We start from the raw sequence: 15,649 nt of genomic DNA, 5'->3' as shown, positions 1-15,649 counted from the left end.
GTATGACCAGCGTTGGGATCATCAGCTTTCAAGTCTTTCTTCAGATCCTCAGGTGTATTTGAGTGTGGACTAATGGCCATTCTAACACATAACACTTTACATTGTAGCTCTGGTTGTATGTGTTGTTGTCCAACTAGTATTCCAGGTGCCATGCATTTAAACTTTGCTTGCCAGTATTTGACTACTAAGACTGACTTTTATCTCAGCATTGGTCCTATGTCAGTGATCGAGATGCCGAAAGTTCAAGGAGAGTGTTGGAGTTAACATGATTATAAAAAGGTAAAAGTGGAGTGAAGTAATATTAAATTATCATGCAGCCCTACTTCACAATTATGCTCTACTTTGTGTTAGTTTATCACGTAAAATCCCAATTAAATACATTGGTGTTTGTTGTTAATGTGGAAAGGTTTAACAGGCACAACTCATGGCGAGATTGAGTGTTACTTTATACTGAAGTTACTTTATGTACAAAAACCAACATGATTAAAGACCCAATTAATGCAACATTTATTGTTGACAAATTTAGTCCAAGGAGAGCAGGCATGGGAAAACACTACAGGTCTAAACATCACTTTTTTATTTTAAAGTAAAAACTGTCATCCACAGGATTGCAGGTTTCTGTAAATACTATTGTTGTATACATCTGGATTATGCTTAGAGAACGAAGCTATAATCTGGAAGATAAGGTTGACGCTGAAAGGAAAACACTCCGGTACATTGCCAAAGAAAACAAAATCTGGAATAAAGGTTCTTCACATGTTCTCTGAGTGCATATATGTGGCTGGAAGTATTAACACAAACAGGTTGCTGCGGTGTGGAGCGCTCACACCTCACCTGACAGGACTCAGAGCGCTCCTTCCAGCACTCCTTCAGAATGAAGCGGAAACCTAAGTGAGGCGGGTTCGCTGCCTGTGCGGTGGCCGCTGCATGGTTGTCACCCTCCGGTGACTTGAATGACTCTGACGACCGGTTTCGTTGATGTTCTGACGTCAGTTTGCGCCAACAACATGGGTATAAAAGGGCTTTCCCAAGACGGGCGCTCGTGGATCCTGGAGCTGTGCAAAGTTGTCACTTGACTGGAGGAGGTCAAGATGCGCATTTTGAGCTTCACCGCCAGCGTGGTCCTGCAGCTGACTTCCCTCAGCGTCCTGCACGGTAAGGTCTATGATGGGCAACAAAAATGAGCCTTTCCAGTGTTCTGAGTAGAAAGGATACTTCACCTCCACGATTATAAGTTACATAAAATGTGGTTGCTTGAATCTGTCAGACTATGCTTTTTGTTGGTATAATCAGTTATCAGTGTAACCAATTGCGCTTTTAAAGTATTTTAACACAAGTATAATATTTTTTTGTTTCAGCTTCAGGTGCTAAATGGACGTACAGTGGTAAGTATGATGGTATTTGTTTTTACTACAAGTTACATGAAACCCCACATTTATTTTGTGCGGTGTTTTTACATTAGCTACGAAATATGTCTGTAGCAGTTGACGATTATAGTAAATCTAAAGTGATTGATTGATTGCTTTATTCTGAACATCTGCATTCAGTAGCAACATTATAGCACATATCTATCACTATCCACAAAACCCTAATATATCCAAAACAAAATAAAATGGAGCAAAGAAATAATGAGCAAAGAAAAAATATTAATTTTGTTTCTGTGGAAGGTAAGCACTAAATAAAATAAATTATAATAAGAAAGGTAAATGAAATGACCCGATCTATTAACTTTTTGTTTGGCTTTCACTTTTAAATGGTAAGACAGCTCTGGAAGTGTCAAATGTAGTGCCTTTTGGTCAAAGAAAAATAAAACCTGCGATCCTCCTGTGACATGGCAAGACAACTATTTACATCATCGTCATTACCCCATGTTATTGTAGGGTTCTTCTACAAACTCTGCATTCACAACATTGCATTAGTGGTTGACTGGCCTTTGTGTCATGCCTTAAGGTCTGAGGACTTCTTGACCCATGATTCTGTTACATAAGCCATAGTCACGTCATGACCTCTTGTCTTTGTATCAATGCGCCAGAACAATCTTTCAGAGAGTGGATTTTACAGAAAATCACATTTCAGCATCCAAATCCTATAATAAACACAGTTTTGTTTAGTGAGGCAATTATTCCTAACTTTTTGAAGAAAAATAAGCATTTTGACACTTAAAGGACAATGCAACAACCACCTCAAGCAAACGTTTTATTTTCTATTATATTGAGGATTGTATGTGATTTTTCTTCTGAATCTGTCAGTATCTCTATCCAGAAGTTAAGACACCTAATTTTATTGCCAATTTAGGGCAGAGTCCCCTTATCTGTGCTGTGCAAGACTATATTAACACACTTAAATAAAGATTTACATGTGTCCAGTAATATTTTACAAACTAGTCCACAAAATCATAGCAAATCCCACATGTTTTCAGACTTCTGCTGCCACATTTCATCCTCACTTACATCCAGAGGCCTGAGAGGCTTTTTGTCATAGTAGTTGAGTCATTTGTAAAGCTGGTAGCACTTTCTGTTGACATGGCCGCTGCTGAGTCATGCAATTTATCCTAACCTCAACACTTCACACTGTAGCAGAGGACAAACAGTAAATCTTAATGTGGGACGTTGATCGTGACTGTTCTGAATAGATTGCTCCGAAAAAAGTACAAACTTTTCTAATTTATGGTTCCTTCTGCACAGAAAAGACTGCATTTAAGAAATTACCCACAAGCACATAGGATCAAGCAGACACTGCCAAGGGACCCTCAGATTGAACTGAATGGCATGTCTGTTGCAGGCAGACTTCATGCTGCATCATTCAATATTAACAATGGTCGGCTGGCATGTGCTAAATGGTGAAATATCAAATTATTTCCTGATGGGTAATGATTTAGTGCCAAACACTCAGCCAGCAGGGGAGTATATTTTCAGGGCTTTTTATATTACTGTTTAAATTCATTCATCACAAACTGTCGGCCTTAATTATGATTGAGGATCTAATTTGAAAAGCAATGGAATCAAAATATCTCTAACTTTATTTTGAAGGGCATTGTGAGTAATTACGTTTGCAGACACATCACAGGGACATACCCATGCAGTTGAGGTCACTTTGTAAAAGTGCAAGACTGGAAAAATGTGAGCATGTTTGCCATCTTGTGTTAAATAGAAACCTCTTATTAGATGAAGATAGAGCTTTCCCCTGTGACTCAGTACATGGTAGAACCACCTCTTACTGCAGTTACAGCTGCAGATCTGTTGGGATATTTCTCTGCCAGCTTTGCACATCTATTGACTTTTGCAAAAGAATTTTTTGCTTCAAAAAAGCTCCAACTCAGTTACCCTGGATGGAAAAAGTGTCTGAACATCAGATGATTGGCACAGTTCATCTCATAAATATGCTTTGATTTAAACCATTCCAGTGCAGCTCAAGTTTTTTGCAGCCACTAACAGGTCTTCTTCCAGAATTGCCCTGTATTTAGCTTCATTGCGATTCCAATCAACTTTGCCCTTTTTTGCTGTTCCTGCTGAAAAAAAACCACCACAGCACGAGTTTGTCACAACCATTTGTCACCATGGGGATGGTGTATTAAGGGTAATGATGTTCAGAAATAGTTCTTTACTCCTCATAATGTTCTGTATATACCCCTAAAATTCCCATTATGGACTCATCTGACCAGATCAACTTCCATGTGTTTGCTTTGTTCTCTATATAGCTTGTGGTAAACTGCAAGCAGAGCTTATTTGGCATTCTTTCAATTATGGCACTTTTCGCTATTCTTACATAAATTCCAGTTTTGTGGCATACATAATAGTTGTCTTTAGGACAGAGTCTGGCACCTAAGCTGTGGATCTCTGCAGCTCCTCCAGAGATACCATGGGCCTCTTTGCTGCCTCTGTGATTAATGTCGCCATCACCTGCCCAGTCAGTTTAGGTGGACGGCAATGTCTTGGTTAGTTTCCAGTTGTCTTATACTCTTTTCTTTTATGGAGCCTAGAATTTATTTTTGTATAACCTAAACCTGCTTTAAACTTCACCTTCATGATGATGCTTGTTTACTAATGTTCTCTATCAAAATTCTAAGGCCTTCATAGAACAGCTGGAAATATACTTGGATTAAATTACACACAATGTTGGCTGCATTTACTAACAAGATTGTGATTGATTCTGAAGGCCATTTGTTGAGCAAGATATTTTGTGGGAATTGGAGAAAAGAGGACCTGAATGCAAATGCCTGTTACACTCTTCAGATTTTTATATTGTAAAAAAAAAAGAACATTAATTATTTTTCTTCCACTTCATCATGATGCATTGCTTTGTGTTGGTCTGTCAGATAAAATCCCCCAAAATTGTTGAAAGTTATGTAATGTGACAAAATATGAAAATGTTTAACTTCAAAACTCTTACAAATCCTGCACATATCAGCACAGTTTTATTCAGGAAGAAAACTTATATGTAAAAGCCATTACAGTGCACTCGTTAGTTTACTAAACATTGAGTATCAAACATATCCATCTATTTGGAGTCTTTTTTCTCCACACAATTGCTATCCTTAAACTGAAAATGTGTTTAAAAAAAACCACAAAAAACTGTCTAATTTTGCTTTAATTTTCTCTTATCAAAATTTTACATATAAAGTTTGAAACTGGTCCTTTGAATCTATGCGGATGTGAGCCTTCTTTCATTTGCCATTTTCATGCCTAGGTGAATCTTTTTAAAAGTGTTTTATTGGTGTTACAGGACCAGAGGGAGAGCAACACTGGCCCAAGCATTACCCTTTTTGTGGTGGTGCTTTCCAGTCTCCAATAGACATTAAGTCAGAGCTGATGAGGTTTGATCCAGCTTTACGTCCAATTGAGGTTCAAAACTACAACCTGTCACCAAATGAACAACTCACTCTTGGAAATAATGGACACTCTTGTGAGTATAAATCAGCAGAAACCATCATCAAGTATTAGGCATTGTTAAAGTTCACTTTGAATTAAGTGCAAAGATAGAAGATTGAGATGTAGAAGCTCTTTAATTCAAAGTGATTAACTACACAAGGTATTCATTAGAAATGGCAACGTATAAATGTGGAGAGCTGCTTTCTGGATCTACACTAAGAAAATGAAGGGAGGATCATCTTTCCAGATCAGCCATGGCAATTTTCTATAATCACTCTCTTATTATCTTAACTGTCCTTTCATTCAAAGAAAAAGTTTCAGATTTGGTCAGGGAAAATTCATGCCAAGGGTGTTCCTTTGCAGTGATTTTTACTTTAGCCCACAGAAATTTCATCAGCCTTATATGTGGTCTCTATTTATAACAAAATCGTAAATGTAATTGCTCACAATTTGGACATGCTGTAGACCAATATTCCTGTGTGGTGTTGTTGCATTAAGCTGGATTTTGTAAGGATGGTTCAATGGACTTCTGACACAATCCTTCAAGAATTTCATCAGGAATTTCAGTGACAGTTGTGCTTAACATGCAACATCAGCCAGGTCACAGTGATGATTCAACATGAGAAATCTCTGTGAGTGAACTTTTTTTAAACAGGTGACTGAATGCAAAGAGCAGACAAGTGCTTATGTTTGCATATGTGATGGACCTTCACACCACAAGTTGAGTGACATGTTTGTGTGATGCGCGTTTGAAAAGAGCTGACATGGGTTTTTCATACGTAAGCAGTCATGACACACAGATGAACATGTGGAGTGTAACACGCATCACTCCAACATTAACTGCATTTAATGCAGCCTTGTGACCTTGGTGGCTAGGAGATGGGGCTAGTGACCTTCTCACTTTGGAAAAGGTTAAAATTAATGCTTCTTGATTGTTGTAAAGCACTGGTGACTCTGCCATTGATTTTATTTCATTTGCAGTGCAAATATCTTTGCCCCCGAAGATGTGCATCTCCAGCTTGCATCATCGCTACACTGCAGCTCAGCTCCATTTCCACTGGGGCTCCTCCAATCGTCCTGCAGGATCTGAACACACAGTGAAGAGTAGGCGGTATGCAGCAGAGGTAAAGTGACATAAATTCCTTTTTCTTAGTGTTTATTAACAAAACAGTAATTAATTCAAATGCTTACAGTTTGAGTCAGATATGTGTTTATATGAATCTCATCTTATCTATGCCCTTTTAATAAAAACAACTTCAATAAACTTTAAAAACCAAAATTGGGTTTACAAGTTTGAATTCATTGTAAATCTTCTCCAATCAGTACTGGGTTATATCTATCTATCTATCTATCTATCTATCTATCTATCTATCTATCTATCTATCTATCTATCTATCTATCTATCTATCTATCTATCTATCTATCTATCTATCTATCTATCTATCTATCTATCTATCTATCTATCTATCTATCTATCTATCTATCTATCTATCTATCTATCTATCTATCTATCTATCTATCTATCTATCTATCTATCTATCTATCTATCTATCTATCTATCTATCTATCTATCTATCTATCTATCTATCTATCTATCTATCTATCTATCTATCTATCTATCTATCTATCTATCTATCTATCTATCTATCTATCTATCTATCTATCTCTCTCTCTCTCTCTCTCTCTCTCTCTCTCTCTCTCTCTCTCTCTCTCTCTCTCTCTCTCTCTCTCTCTCTCTCTCTCTCTCTCTCTCTCTCTCTCTCTCTCTCTCTCTCTCTCTCTCTCTCTCTCTCTCTCTCTCTCTCTCTCTCTCTCTCTCTCTCTCTCTCTCTCTCTCTCTCTCTCTCTCTCTCTCTCTCTCTCTCTCTCTCTCTCTCTCTCTCTCTCTCTCTCTCTCTCTCTCTCTATATATCTATATCTATGTGTCTGCACAAACGGTTAGAAACCGACTCCGTGAGGATGGTATGAGGGCCCAACGTCCACAAATGGGGGTTGTGCTCACAGCCCAATACCGTGCAGGACGCTTGGCATTTGCCAGAGAACATCAGGATTGGCAAATTCACCACTGGCGCCCTGTGCTCTTCACAGATGAAAGCAGGTTCACACTGAGCACATGTGACAGACGTGACAGAGTCTGGAGACACTGTGGAGAGCTATCTCCTGTAACATCCTTCAGCATGACCGGTTTGGCAGCGGGTCAGTAATGGTGTGGGGTGGGGTGGCATTTCTTTGGCGGGCTGCAAGGCCCTCCATGTGCTTGCCAGAGGTAGTCTGACTGTCATTAGGTACCAAGATGAGATCCTCAGACTCCTTGTGAGACCATATGCTGGTGTGGTTGGCCCTGGGTTCCTCCTAATGCAGGACAATGCTAGACCTCATGTGGTTGGAGTGTGTCAGCAGTTCCTGCAAGATGAAGACATTGAAGCTATGGACTGGCCCGCCCTTTCCCCAGATCTGAATCCCATTGACCACATCTGGGACATCAGGTCTCGCTCCATCCACCAACGTCACGTTGCACCAGACTGTCCAGGAGTTGGATGCTTTAGTCCAGGTCTGGGAGGAGATCCCTCAGGAGACCATCCACCGTCTCATCAGGAGCATGCCCAGATGTTGTAGGGAGGTCATACAGACACGTGGAGGCCACACACAATACTGAGCCTCATTTTGACTTGTTTTAAGGACATTACATCAAAGCTGGATCAGCCTGTAGTGTGTTTTTCCAATTTAATTTTGTGTGTGACTCCAAATCCAGGCCTCCATTGGTTAATAAATTTAATTTCCATTGATGATTTTTGTGTGATTTTGTTGTCAGCACATTCAACTTTGTACAGAACAAAGTATTCAATGAGAATATTTCATTCATTCAGATCTAGGATGTGTTATTTGAGTGTTCCCTTTATTGTTTTGAGCAGTGTATATATATATATATATATATATATATATATATATATATATAATACAGACCAAAAGTTTGGACACACCTCATACAAAGAGGTGTGTCCAAAGAGTTTTTTTTATTTTCATGGGTATGAACATGTGCTCAAAGGCTGGATCCATGCTAGGAAATCAAGCATTTTCAAAGAACCCTATTTTTTCTGCCATATATTTAGCTTGTTACGGCGACAAAATATGTGGAATTTGCAAATAGAGATTTATTCAAATATTTAATCAAATTATTATTTAGTGTGTCTAGTTCTTGTTTTTAAAATGCATGGAATTTGTATGTTGTATCATCCCACACTGGAAAAAGAGCTGTTCAAATGCATCACAAAAAGTCAAATTCAACATGACATTCATGGTGATGATGAGTGTATGCAAACGTCTGACCAGAACACCACAGTACATTGTCATTTCCACTTTTACATGTAAGGTCAACTTGTAAGTAACACTTACCTATCCATTGCCACCATTGTTGCCTATTTGTTATATATTGGGTTTGGCAAAATGTCAAAATGTTATTAAACGTGAAAAGACGAGGATAAAGAAAAAATAAATCACCTAACAAAGGAACAGGAAACAGTAGAGATCCATTTGCTGAAATGAATCACTGAAAGGGGTGCACAAACTCCTCTCACATTCATCTATTCTGCAGACAGTTGTTTTATGCTGTCTAGAGTCCCTTTAATTTTAAAAATTACAAACCTTAGAATGCTCATACATTATTAGCAAGGGAGTAGTAAACAATATGCAAATTCCACTCACAAGAAATGTCAGTGGAATTAAGTTTATATTTTAAAGTAAAGCAATTTTTCAAAAACAGTGGAAAGTGTTTACTGACAATGGGTTTTAACAATTTCTCACATAAAATGTTTTTTACATTTTCCAACATAAAAAAAAACAGAAGGTACAAAAAACACAACATTTAAAACAGAACGGGTTTAATTTTGGATACATTTATGATTATTAGCCACAGTTGTAAGTAGATTTCAAACAGAACTGGGAAAACTAAGACATGTTGGAGTGATAAATTCATACACAGACCCATTCAGTAAATTTGAATATTGTTGAAAAGTTCATTTATTTCAGTAACTTAGCTCACTAAAATAAATGCATTATATAGATCAATTGCACACAAAGTGATATTTTCAAGCCTTTATTTATTTTAATTATGAGTATTTTCTGCTTACAGCTAATGAGACCATGACATTTAAGATTAGAATATTACATCAGACCAAGTTTTTAAAAAAGAAATGTGGGCTTTTTGAAAGGTATGTTTCATGCCTGCTTTAAGATTGTTATTTTCAATATTCTTAATCTGATACACAATCCCCATTGGAACACAATTTATTTAATATAACTGTATAATATACACTTAAATGGCCTTCATCTATGCACTACTTCAGGTGACAAAGTCTCTCTAGGCAATGATTAATGCTTCATGACAAAAATGACGACCTTTTGATTGGCACTGACATCAGAGATGATGACACCATTTATTGTTGATGCAGCTCATTCAGAAGAAACTAGATGTTTTGCATCTGTTGCAGTTTCTTGACACTGTATTAAACTTTCAATCAGACAATTTTAAAGACAGATTTATTAAAGCTTATTATGCATCTTACCTTACTAAAAATGTAAAAAATAAATTAAATGCCAAGGCCACAACAAAGAAGCCATTTTAATTCTCTATTAGCAGTAACATTTTGTATCCCATTGCTGCTTTTACTCTAAAGCAAAAGAGAAGTCCACTTACAGTCTTCTTATGCTTTCCAGTATCCCAGTGTTTCATCCCAGCAGGATATAAAAGGCTTTAAGTGGAAGACAATTATATGTTGTGGGTTTTAACCACATTTGGAAAGGAGTCACCATCTGTCCAGTTTTTATTTAAAAGCTTTTTCTGATTTGATCTGGTAATATAGCCTAAATAAGGTGAAAAAGACAATTTTATTTAATGTTTTTTTCATTTGATTCAAAGTGGGTGGATGCTACCCTACCTGTGTTCTTTTTATGTTGCGCCTCTTTTACAAGGCAGCCACATCTAAGGTTTGACTTCAGTTTCTTATAGACATGTATCTTTTTAAAGTCTCTCCAAGCTTCAGGACCACAATTCCCTGATGACAGGTCTTTTGTATGGGATTGAATAAGGAGAAATGAAACATTTCCTAGAAATAGTGAAAATGCATACGTTAGTCTACATACACATTATCATTAAATTTGCCCTCAATGACAAACCTTGTCTTTGTGTTCAAACTGATGGGAAATCACCATGACCATAACTTCTTAAAGGCTGGCATTCATTTATGCTCTGTTTTAGAATAGAAAAGAGTAAAATAGAACAGACGTTTTCAATGTCATTACCACAAAAAACTTTGTTAAAAAGGCACAACATGTAACACTTAAAAAGAGAGAAAAGACAAACCATAAACAACACTTAAATGTTAATAAATTGATGCAATTAAAAAACATATTGCAAATCCCAGCCTGCATGGATCCCTTGGTCTGTGTGCATATGTATGTATATGAGTCCGCGGGGGAGTTGGAGGGGTTGCTGGATGGATTTTACAGCTCTGGGGTTGGTGTGATCTTCAGTCATACATCTTGCTTTCCTCTGTACCCATCCAACATATACTGAGTCCATATCTGGGAGAGAACGTCCCGTGATCCAATGTGCTGGCAAGCCCTTTCAGTCTTGTGCAGTGCAGCTGACCCGCCACCCTTTCACTCTGTGACAGAGGATATTCTCTGTTGTGGCTCTGTTGAAATTTGTGAACAGCCCAGAGGAGAGTCCAACATGTTTAAGCTCCCAGAGGAAGAAGAGGCTTTGTTGGGCTTTCTTTGCCAAGTTTAGAAAACAGGTAAGATCAGATGTGATGGATGGCACAGGAACAATATGTTTTCCATATGGTTTATAGTTTATCTGTTTCAGGAGAAGATTGTGTACAGGTCTTTCATTTTTGACCTGCTATTATACACATAGACCTCCTTGATCTTCCCTGGTGTTCAGGGCGATTTTGCTGGTTAAGCACTGTCAGGTGCTGGATTTATTCTCTGTAGCAAGTCTCCATACAGTCTGATATAAAACCCACTATGATGGTGTCATTGTCAAATGTTGTGAAATAGATGGCAGAACAGTCACATGCTAAGAGAATAAAAAAAAGGCTGGACTGAGCATACAGCCCTGTGGCATACCTGATTTCAGGACCTGTGAAAATATACCATTCCATATCCTGAACAAGGGTTGGGGAAAGATCCAGAACGTAGCAACAGAGATAATTATAAGTTATGAAGCTTCAGTGTTTTATTAGTATGCATTATGATTATGATCATTTCATCCCGTTAAAAACAATCAATATCCCATCATTATGGAATCATGGTCCTTGAGATGCATGTCCAAGTATTAAGCGCTCAACATAAAATCCAATGTTTCTTCCGATATTTAGTCAAAAACATGTTTAAATCACCATACCCCATACATCTTACAATGATTTAAACTGTAAGACAATGGCTTTTATTAGTACAAAAAAACATATATAAAACATATTTATTTTACACAATATCAAAAAAACAAGTCATACTGAATACAACTAAACAGAAAGGGGTAAAGGTATTACTTTATTGTCCTATCTGATATGGCAATGCGGCAACCAAACAACAAATTAAGAACATCTATTATTCGTAAATGGTTTTGTTTTTGAAAAAAGGATAATATACACACGACTAAACAGATTGCCAGTTAAGTCAATTAAGCCAGTTATAGAGCATTTTCAGACACAATTTCAATCGCTTATATCAGTGACAACAGTATACTACTGGATTTATAGCAGAGTGTTTTTACAGTGCAGTATTGATACCTCTGCTTAGTTTCAAAATTAAATGTCCCAAAAATCATAAATTTGAGTCAACAAACTTATAGTGCTCACATTTCTTGTTTTTAAATTAAAACATCTACAGTAAAAAGCCTTCTTAATGCACTATACATAAATTAAGCAAAACAGTCTTATAGCAAAAACTATAGCAAAAAGTGAAATACCTCTGATCATTTGTTTTTAACTGTATTTTGATAGTATTTTTTTGTTTGTTTGTTTTACAGATGCATGTAGTACATTACAATTCAGACAAGTACCCCAACATTTCCATGGCTGTAGACAAATCTGATGGTTTGGCTGTGCTGGGTGTATTGATTGAGGTGAGACTATATGGATCTTGTTAAAGGGGGGCTAATTATCTTTCTTGTAGAGTTGAATCACCTAACTATGCTTTCTCTATAGATTGGGAAGTTTAATCCTAACTATGAACAGTTTCTGAAGTTTATCAATGGTATCAAATACAGAGGTGAGTAATACATTTAAATCCAAAGTTAGATTTGTTGAAAGAAATCAGAGTAATAAAACTTCTAGACCTTAATATTGTCAAACTGACATCGCCAATGAAAATACACATTAACTAATTTAATATTTTCACAATCCTATATCTCATTGTGCATTTCGTTACTTTCACTTCTAACAAACCCACAGGAAAAATAAGCACTGTCATATGGAGTCTCTTGAGCTTTTTTGAATAAAAAGCTGTTCTGCTCTCAAAGATACTTGATCTATTGGACATCTTTGTATAAAACAATAAAGAGCTCTCGTGGCTCATAAATTCAGTAAAATATTGTCTGTGGCTCTTTATATTTATGGCTCCTGTGAACAAAAAAGCATGCTGCTGACTCGTACATCAGGTACTAAATTTATGGTGGCCGTCCAGTCTTATGGATTTACATTTGCACTGTTAACTGTCCAATAAATGGCAATCCTACACTCTCTGGATGTTTTATTGGGTACACCTTGCTGTAACTTTTGCTGGACTTACCTTTTTTTCCGAACTGCCTTAATTCTTCATTCAGTTAATGCAACAAGTTGTCCGAAACATCCCTCAGAGATTTTGGAACATATCGATATTATAGCATCATTCCAGTGCTGCAGATTTGAACATCCACAAATTATAACGTATTAAGACATAAAAAAGCTCTATTGCTTAAGATTTGGAGACTGTGAAGGCCAGTGAAGTACAGTGAACTCAATGTCATGTTTAAACAAACAGCAGCAAACAGCTTTTTGACATTGTGCATTAGCAAAATAGTACACGAAAAGGATTATTCGTATAGTTAACCCTCGCTTATAACAATAGAGCTTACTATCTTTGTAAAAAAAAAACAAGCATAAACAGTAACACAAATAATGGCAACAAGGGCTTTAAAAAATTTAGTTCTTGAAATTTCAGCTCAACTCATCAGCTCAACTGTTAGACCATGATGGATTTTTAAACAAAGTAAACATGTTTTTCATGTTATTTATGTTTCTCAGATCATAAAGTGCAGGTGCCCGGTTTTAATGTCAGAGCACTGCTACCATCACATTTGGATGAATATTATCGCTACGACGGGTCACTGACGACGCCTCCGTGCTATCCGAGCGTGCTGTGGACAATTTTCAGAAATCATCTCACCATTTCTCAAAAACAGGTATTTCAACTGTTAATGCATTTATTGAATACACACTTTAGAATAAAAATCCAACAGTAAACTTGCTTTACACTATATCGATCTATCAAAAATGTTAATGCTGTGTAATTTTAACTTTTAAGCTTAACTTGTGTAGAAAAATATATCTGGATCTTTTTGTTTTAGTTCATGGCCCTAGCAACAGCACTCTACTCCTCCAATGCCCAGGACTCAGTGGCTATACCAATGCATAGCAACTTCAGGAAACCACAGCTGGTCGACAGCCGAGTTGTCCTGGTGTCTTTCAAGGAAGGTAAATACGGGCTTTTATGGGTTTTGCTTGGTGAAAAAATAAAAAAGACATTGTGCTCCATATAAAATGGCTAAAAAAAGAACTTTTGATTGTTTGTGGGCAATTATACCTTCACAAAATAAAAGACTGCCTAGCTGGCTTTAGCTCCTGTGGTATCATCTGCTTGTGGCTTCGTTTTGTGCAAGGAATATAAAATATTATTTATGCTTTTAATGAAAGTATGAATAAACCGTCACTCTGACACACTGAGAAACATTCGCGTGGTTGCCTGGTTTACCTCATTTTATGGCAATTAGCTCCGTAAAGTGGGTTGTGAATGTGCATGTCTTCCTCATTTCAGTTATTTTCTCTCTCAGCAAAACTTTTCTAGTGGCACATTTTGAAAACCTTTGCTTTTAACTTTCCTGAGAGGCATTTAGCAATTGACAGCCCTCGCTCCTTCTGCATTGCTTTGAGCAGCGCTGTTGCATGGCAGAGTTGAAAAGCCAACATCGTAACAAGGAATACCCGACATGTTTGGATGTTTTAACAATATTGGCTCTTTGTCTGATGCAGGCAGAGGACTGCATGGTACTCTTACAGTCTCACCTCCATTCATGAGGAGGCAAGTTGTTCAACAACTGCTGGCTGGCGACCTGGCAGACTTGGCAGATGAGGGGCTGTATCAGCTCCTACCGAGTGGCTCACAGATACTCCGAGCTGGCAAGAAGAAAGATCCCATGAGCCAGCAGAGTGTCAGTCTGGCCAAACCAAAACAACAAACTAAGAATCCATCTCTTTGGAATAAAAGCCAGACTAACCACTATCTGGGAAAGCTGGGAATGGCTGAAAACACGCTTTGCTACACTTCACTGGAGCAGAGGGTTTTCTGTCAGCTCAAACAGTCCCACGCTAAGAATGAGCTGGTCGAAACCCTCAGAGACACCATTTACCCAGAACTCAACCTCAATAGTTATCTGGACTGTAAGTCAGACTTAGCTTTCTCCACCATCAGACACATTCTCAGCCGACGTCCAACTGATGAGGCTTTGGAGTTGGAGCACTCCCTGACAAAAGCCTTGATGAAAACAAGGAAGACTTTCAGGGCAACTAAAGAAGGGGGGTCAAGGACAAACCATGGCAGCCATTCCTCTGTTGTTCCTCAGAAACCTCTCAGCCAGCTTTATCCACATCCTTGGCTTTTGCCAATGGAGTGGGAAGACTAGAGAGATTCCGGACATAGCTCTCACAGTCACTTTTGTAACCAAAAACAATAGTGTCCACAATGAAAGATTAATTTTGACTCTTTCTCCTCTCTAAACCCCCTTTTGCTCGATGTTTTCAACAATAATTTATTACGCACTCAGATATACAGGTCCTTCTCAAAATATTAGCATATTGTGATAAAGTTCATTATTTTCCATAATGTAATGATGAAAATTTAACATTCATATATTTTAGATTCATTGCACACTAACTGAAATATTTCAGGTCTTTTATTGTCTTAATACGGATGATTTTGGCATACAGCTCATGAAAACCCAAAATTCCTATCTCACAAAATTAGCATATCATTAAAAGGGTCTCTAAACGAGCTATGAACCTAATCATCTGAATCAACGAGTTAACTCTAAACACCTGCAAAAGATTCCTGAGGCCTTTAAATCTCCCAGCCTGGTTCATCACTCAAAACCCCAATCATGGGTAAGACTGCCGACCTGACTGCTGTCTAGAAGGCCACTATTGACACCCTCAAGCAAGAGGGTAAGACACAGAAAAAAATTTCTGAACGAATAGGCTGTTCCCAGAGTGCTGTATCAAGGCACCTCAGTGGGAAGTCTGTGGGAAGGAAACAATGTGGCAGAAAACGCTGCACAATGAGAAGAGGTGACCGGACCCTGAGGAAGATTGTGGAGAAGGGCCGATTCCAGACCTTGGGGGACCTGCAGAAGCAGTGGACTGAGTCTGGAGTAGAAACATTCAGAGCCACCGTGCACAGGCGTGTGCAGGAAATGGGCTACAGGTGCCGCATTCCCCAGTCCTGGGCTACAGAGAAGCAGCACTGGA

At 37.9% G+C, this 15,649-nt stretch overlaps 1 protein-coding gene across 1 annotated transcript; it reads left to right on the top strand.

Annotated features, from left to right (window-relative positions):
* Window positions 1–930: 930 nt before the first annotated feature.
* On the top strand, window positions 931–14,991 carry ca12 (carbonic anhydrase XII). Its single transcript, XM_047384276.1, has 9 exons — window positions 931–1,155; window positions 1,359–1,385; window positions 4,723–4,902; window positions 5,850–5,992; window positions 11,899–11,994; window positions 12,077–12,140; window positions 13,154–13,311; window positions 13,477–13,603; window positions 14,159–14,991. Exons 1-9 carry the CDS (start codon window positions 1,092–1,094, stop codon window positions 14,806–14,808), a joined length of 1,509 nt encoding a protein of 502 aa, XP_047240232.1. The 5' UTR covers window positions 931–1,091; the 3' UTR covers window positions 14,809–14,991.
* The last annotated feature ends 658 nt before the right edge of the window (window positions 14,992–15,649 follow it).

This window comes from Girardinichthys multiradiatus, chromosome 2, assembly GCF_021462225.1.
Source record: "Girardinichthys multiradiatus isolate DD_20200921_A chromosome 2, DD_fGirMul_XY1, whole genome shotgun sequence".
NCBI classification, from domain to species: Eukaryota; Metazoa; Chordata; class Actinopteri; order Cyprinodontiformes; family Goodeidae; genus Girardinichthys; species Girardinichthys multiradiatus.
This window is presented reverse-complemented; position numbering and strand designations above follow the sequence as displayed.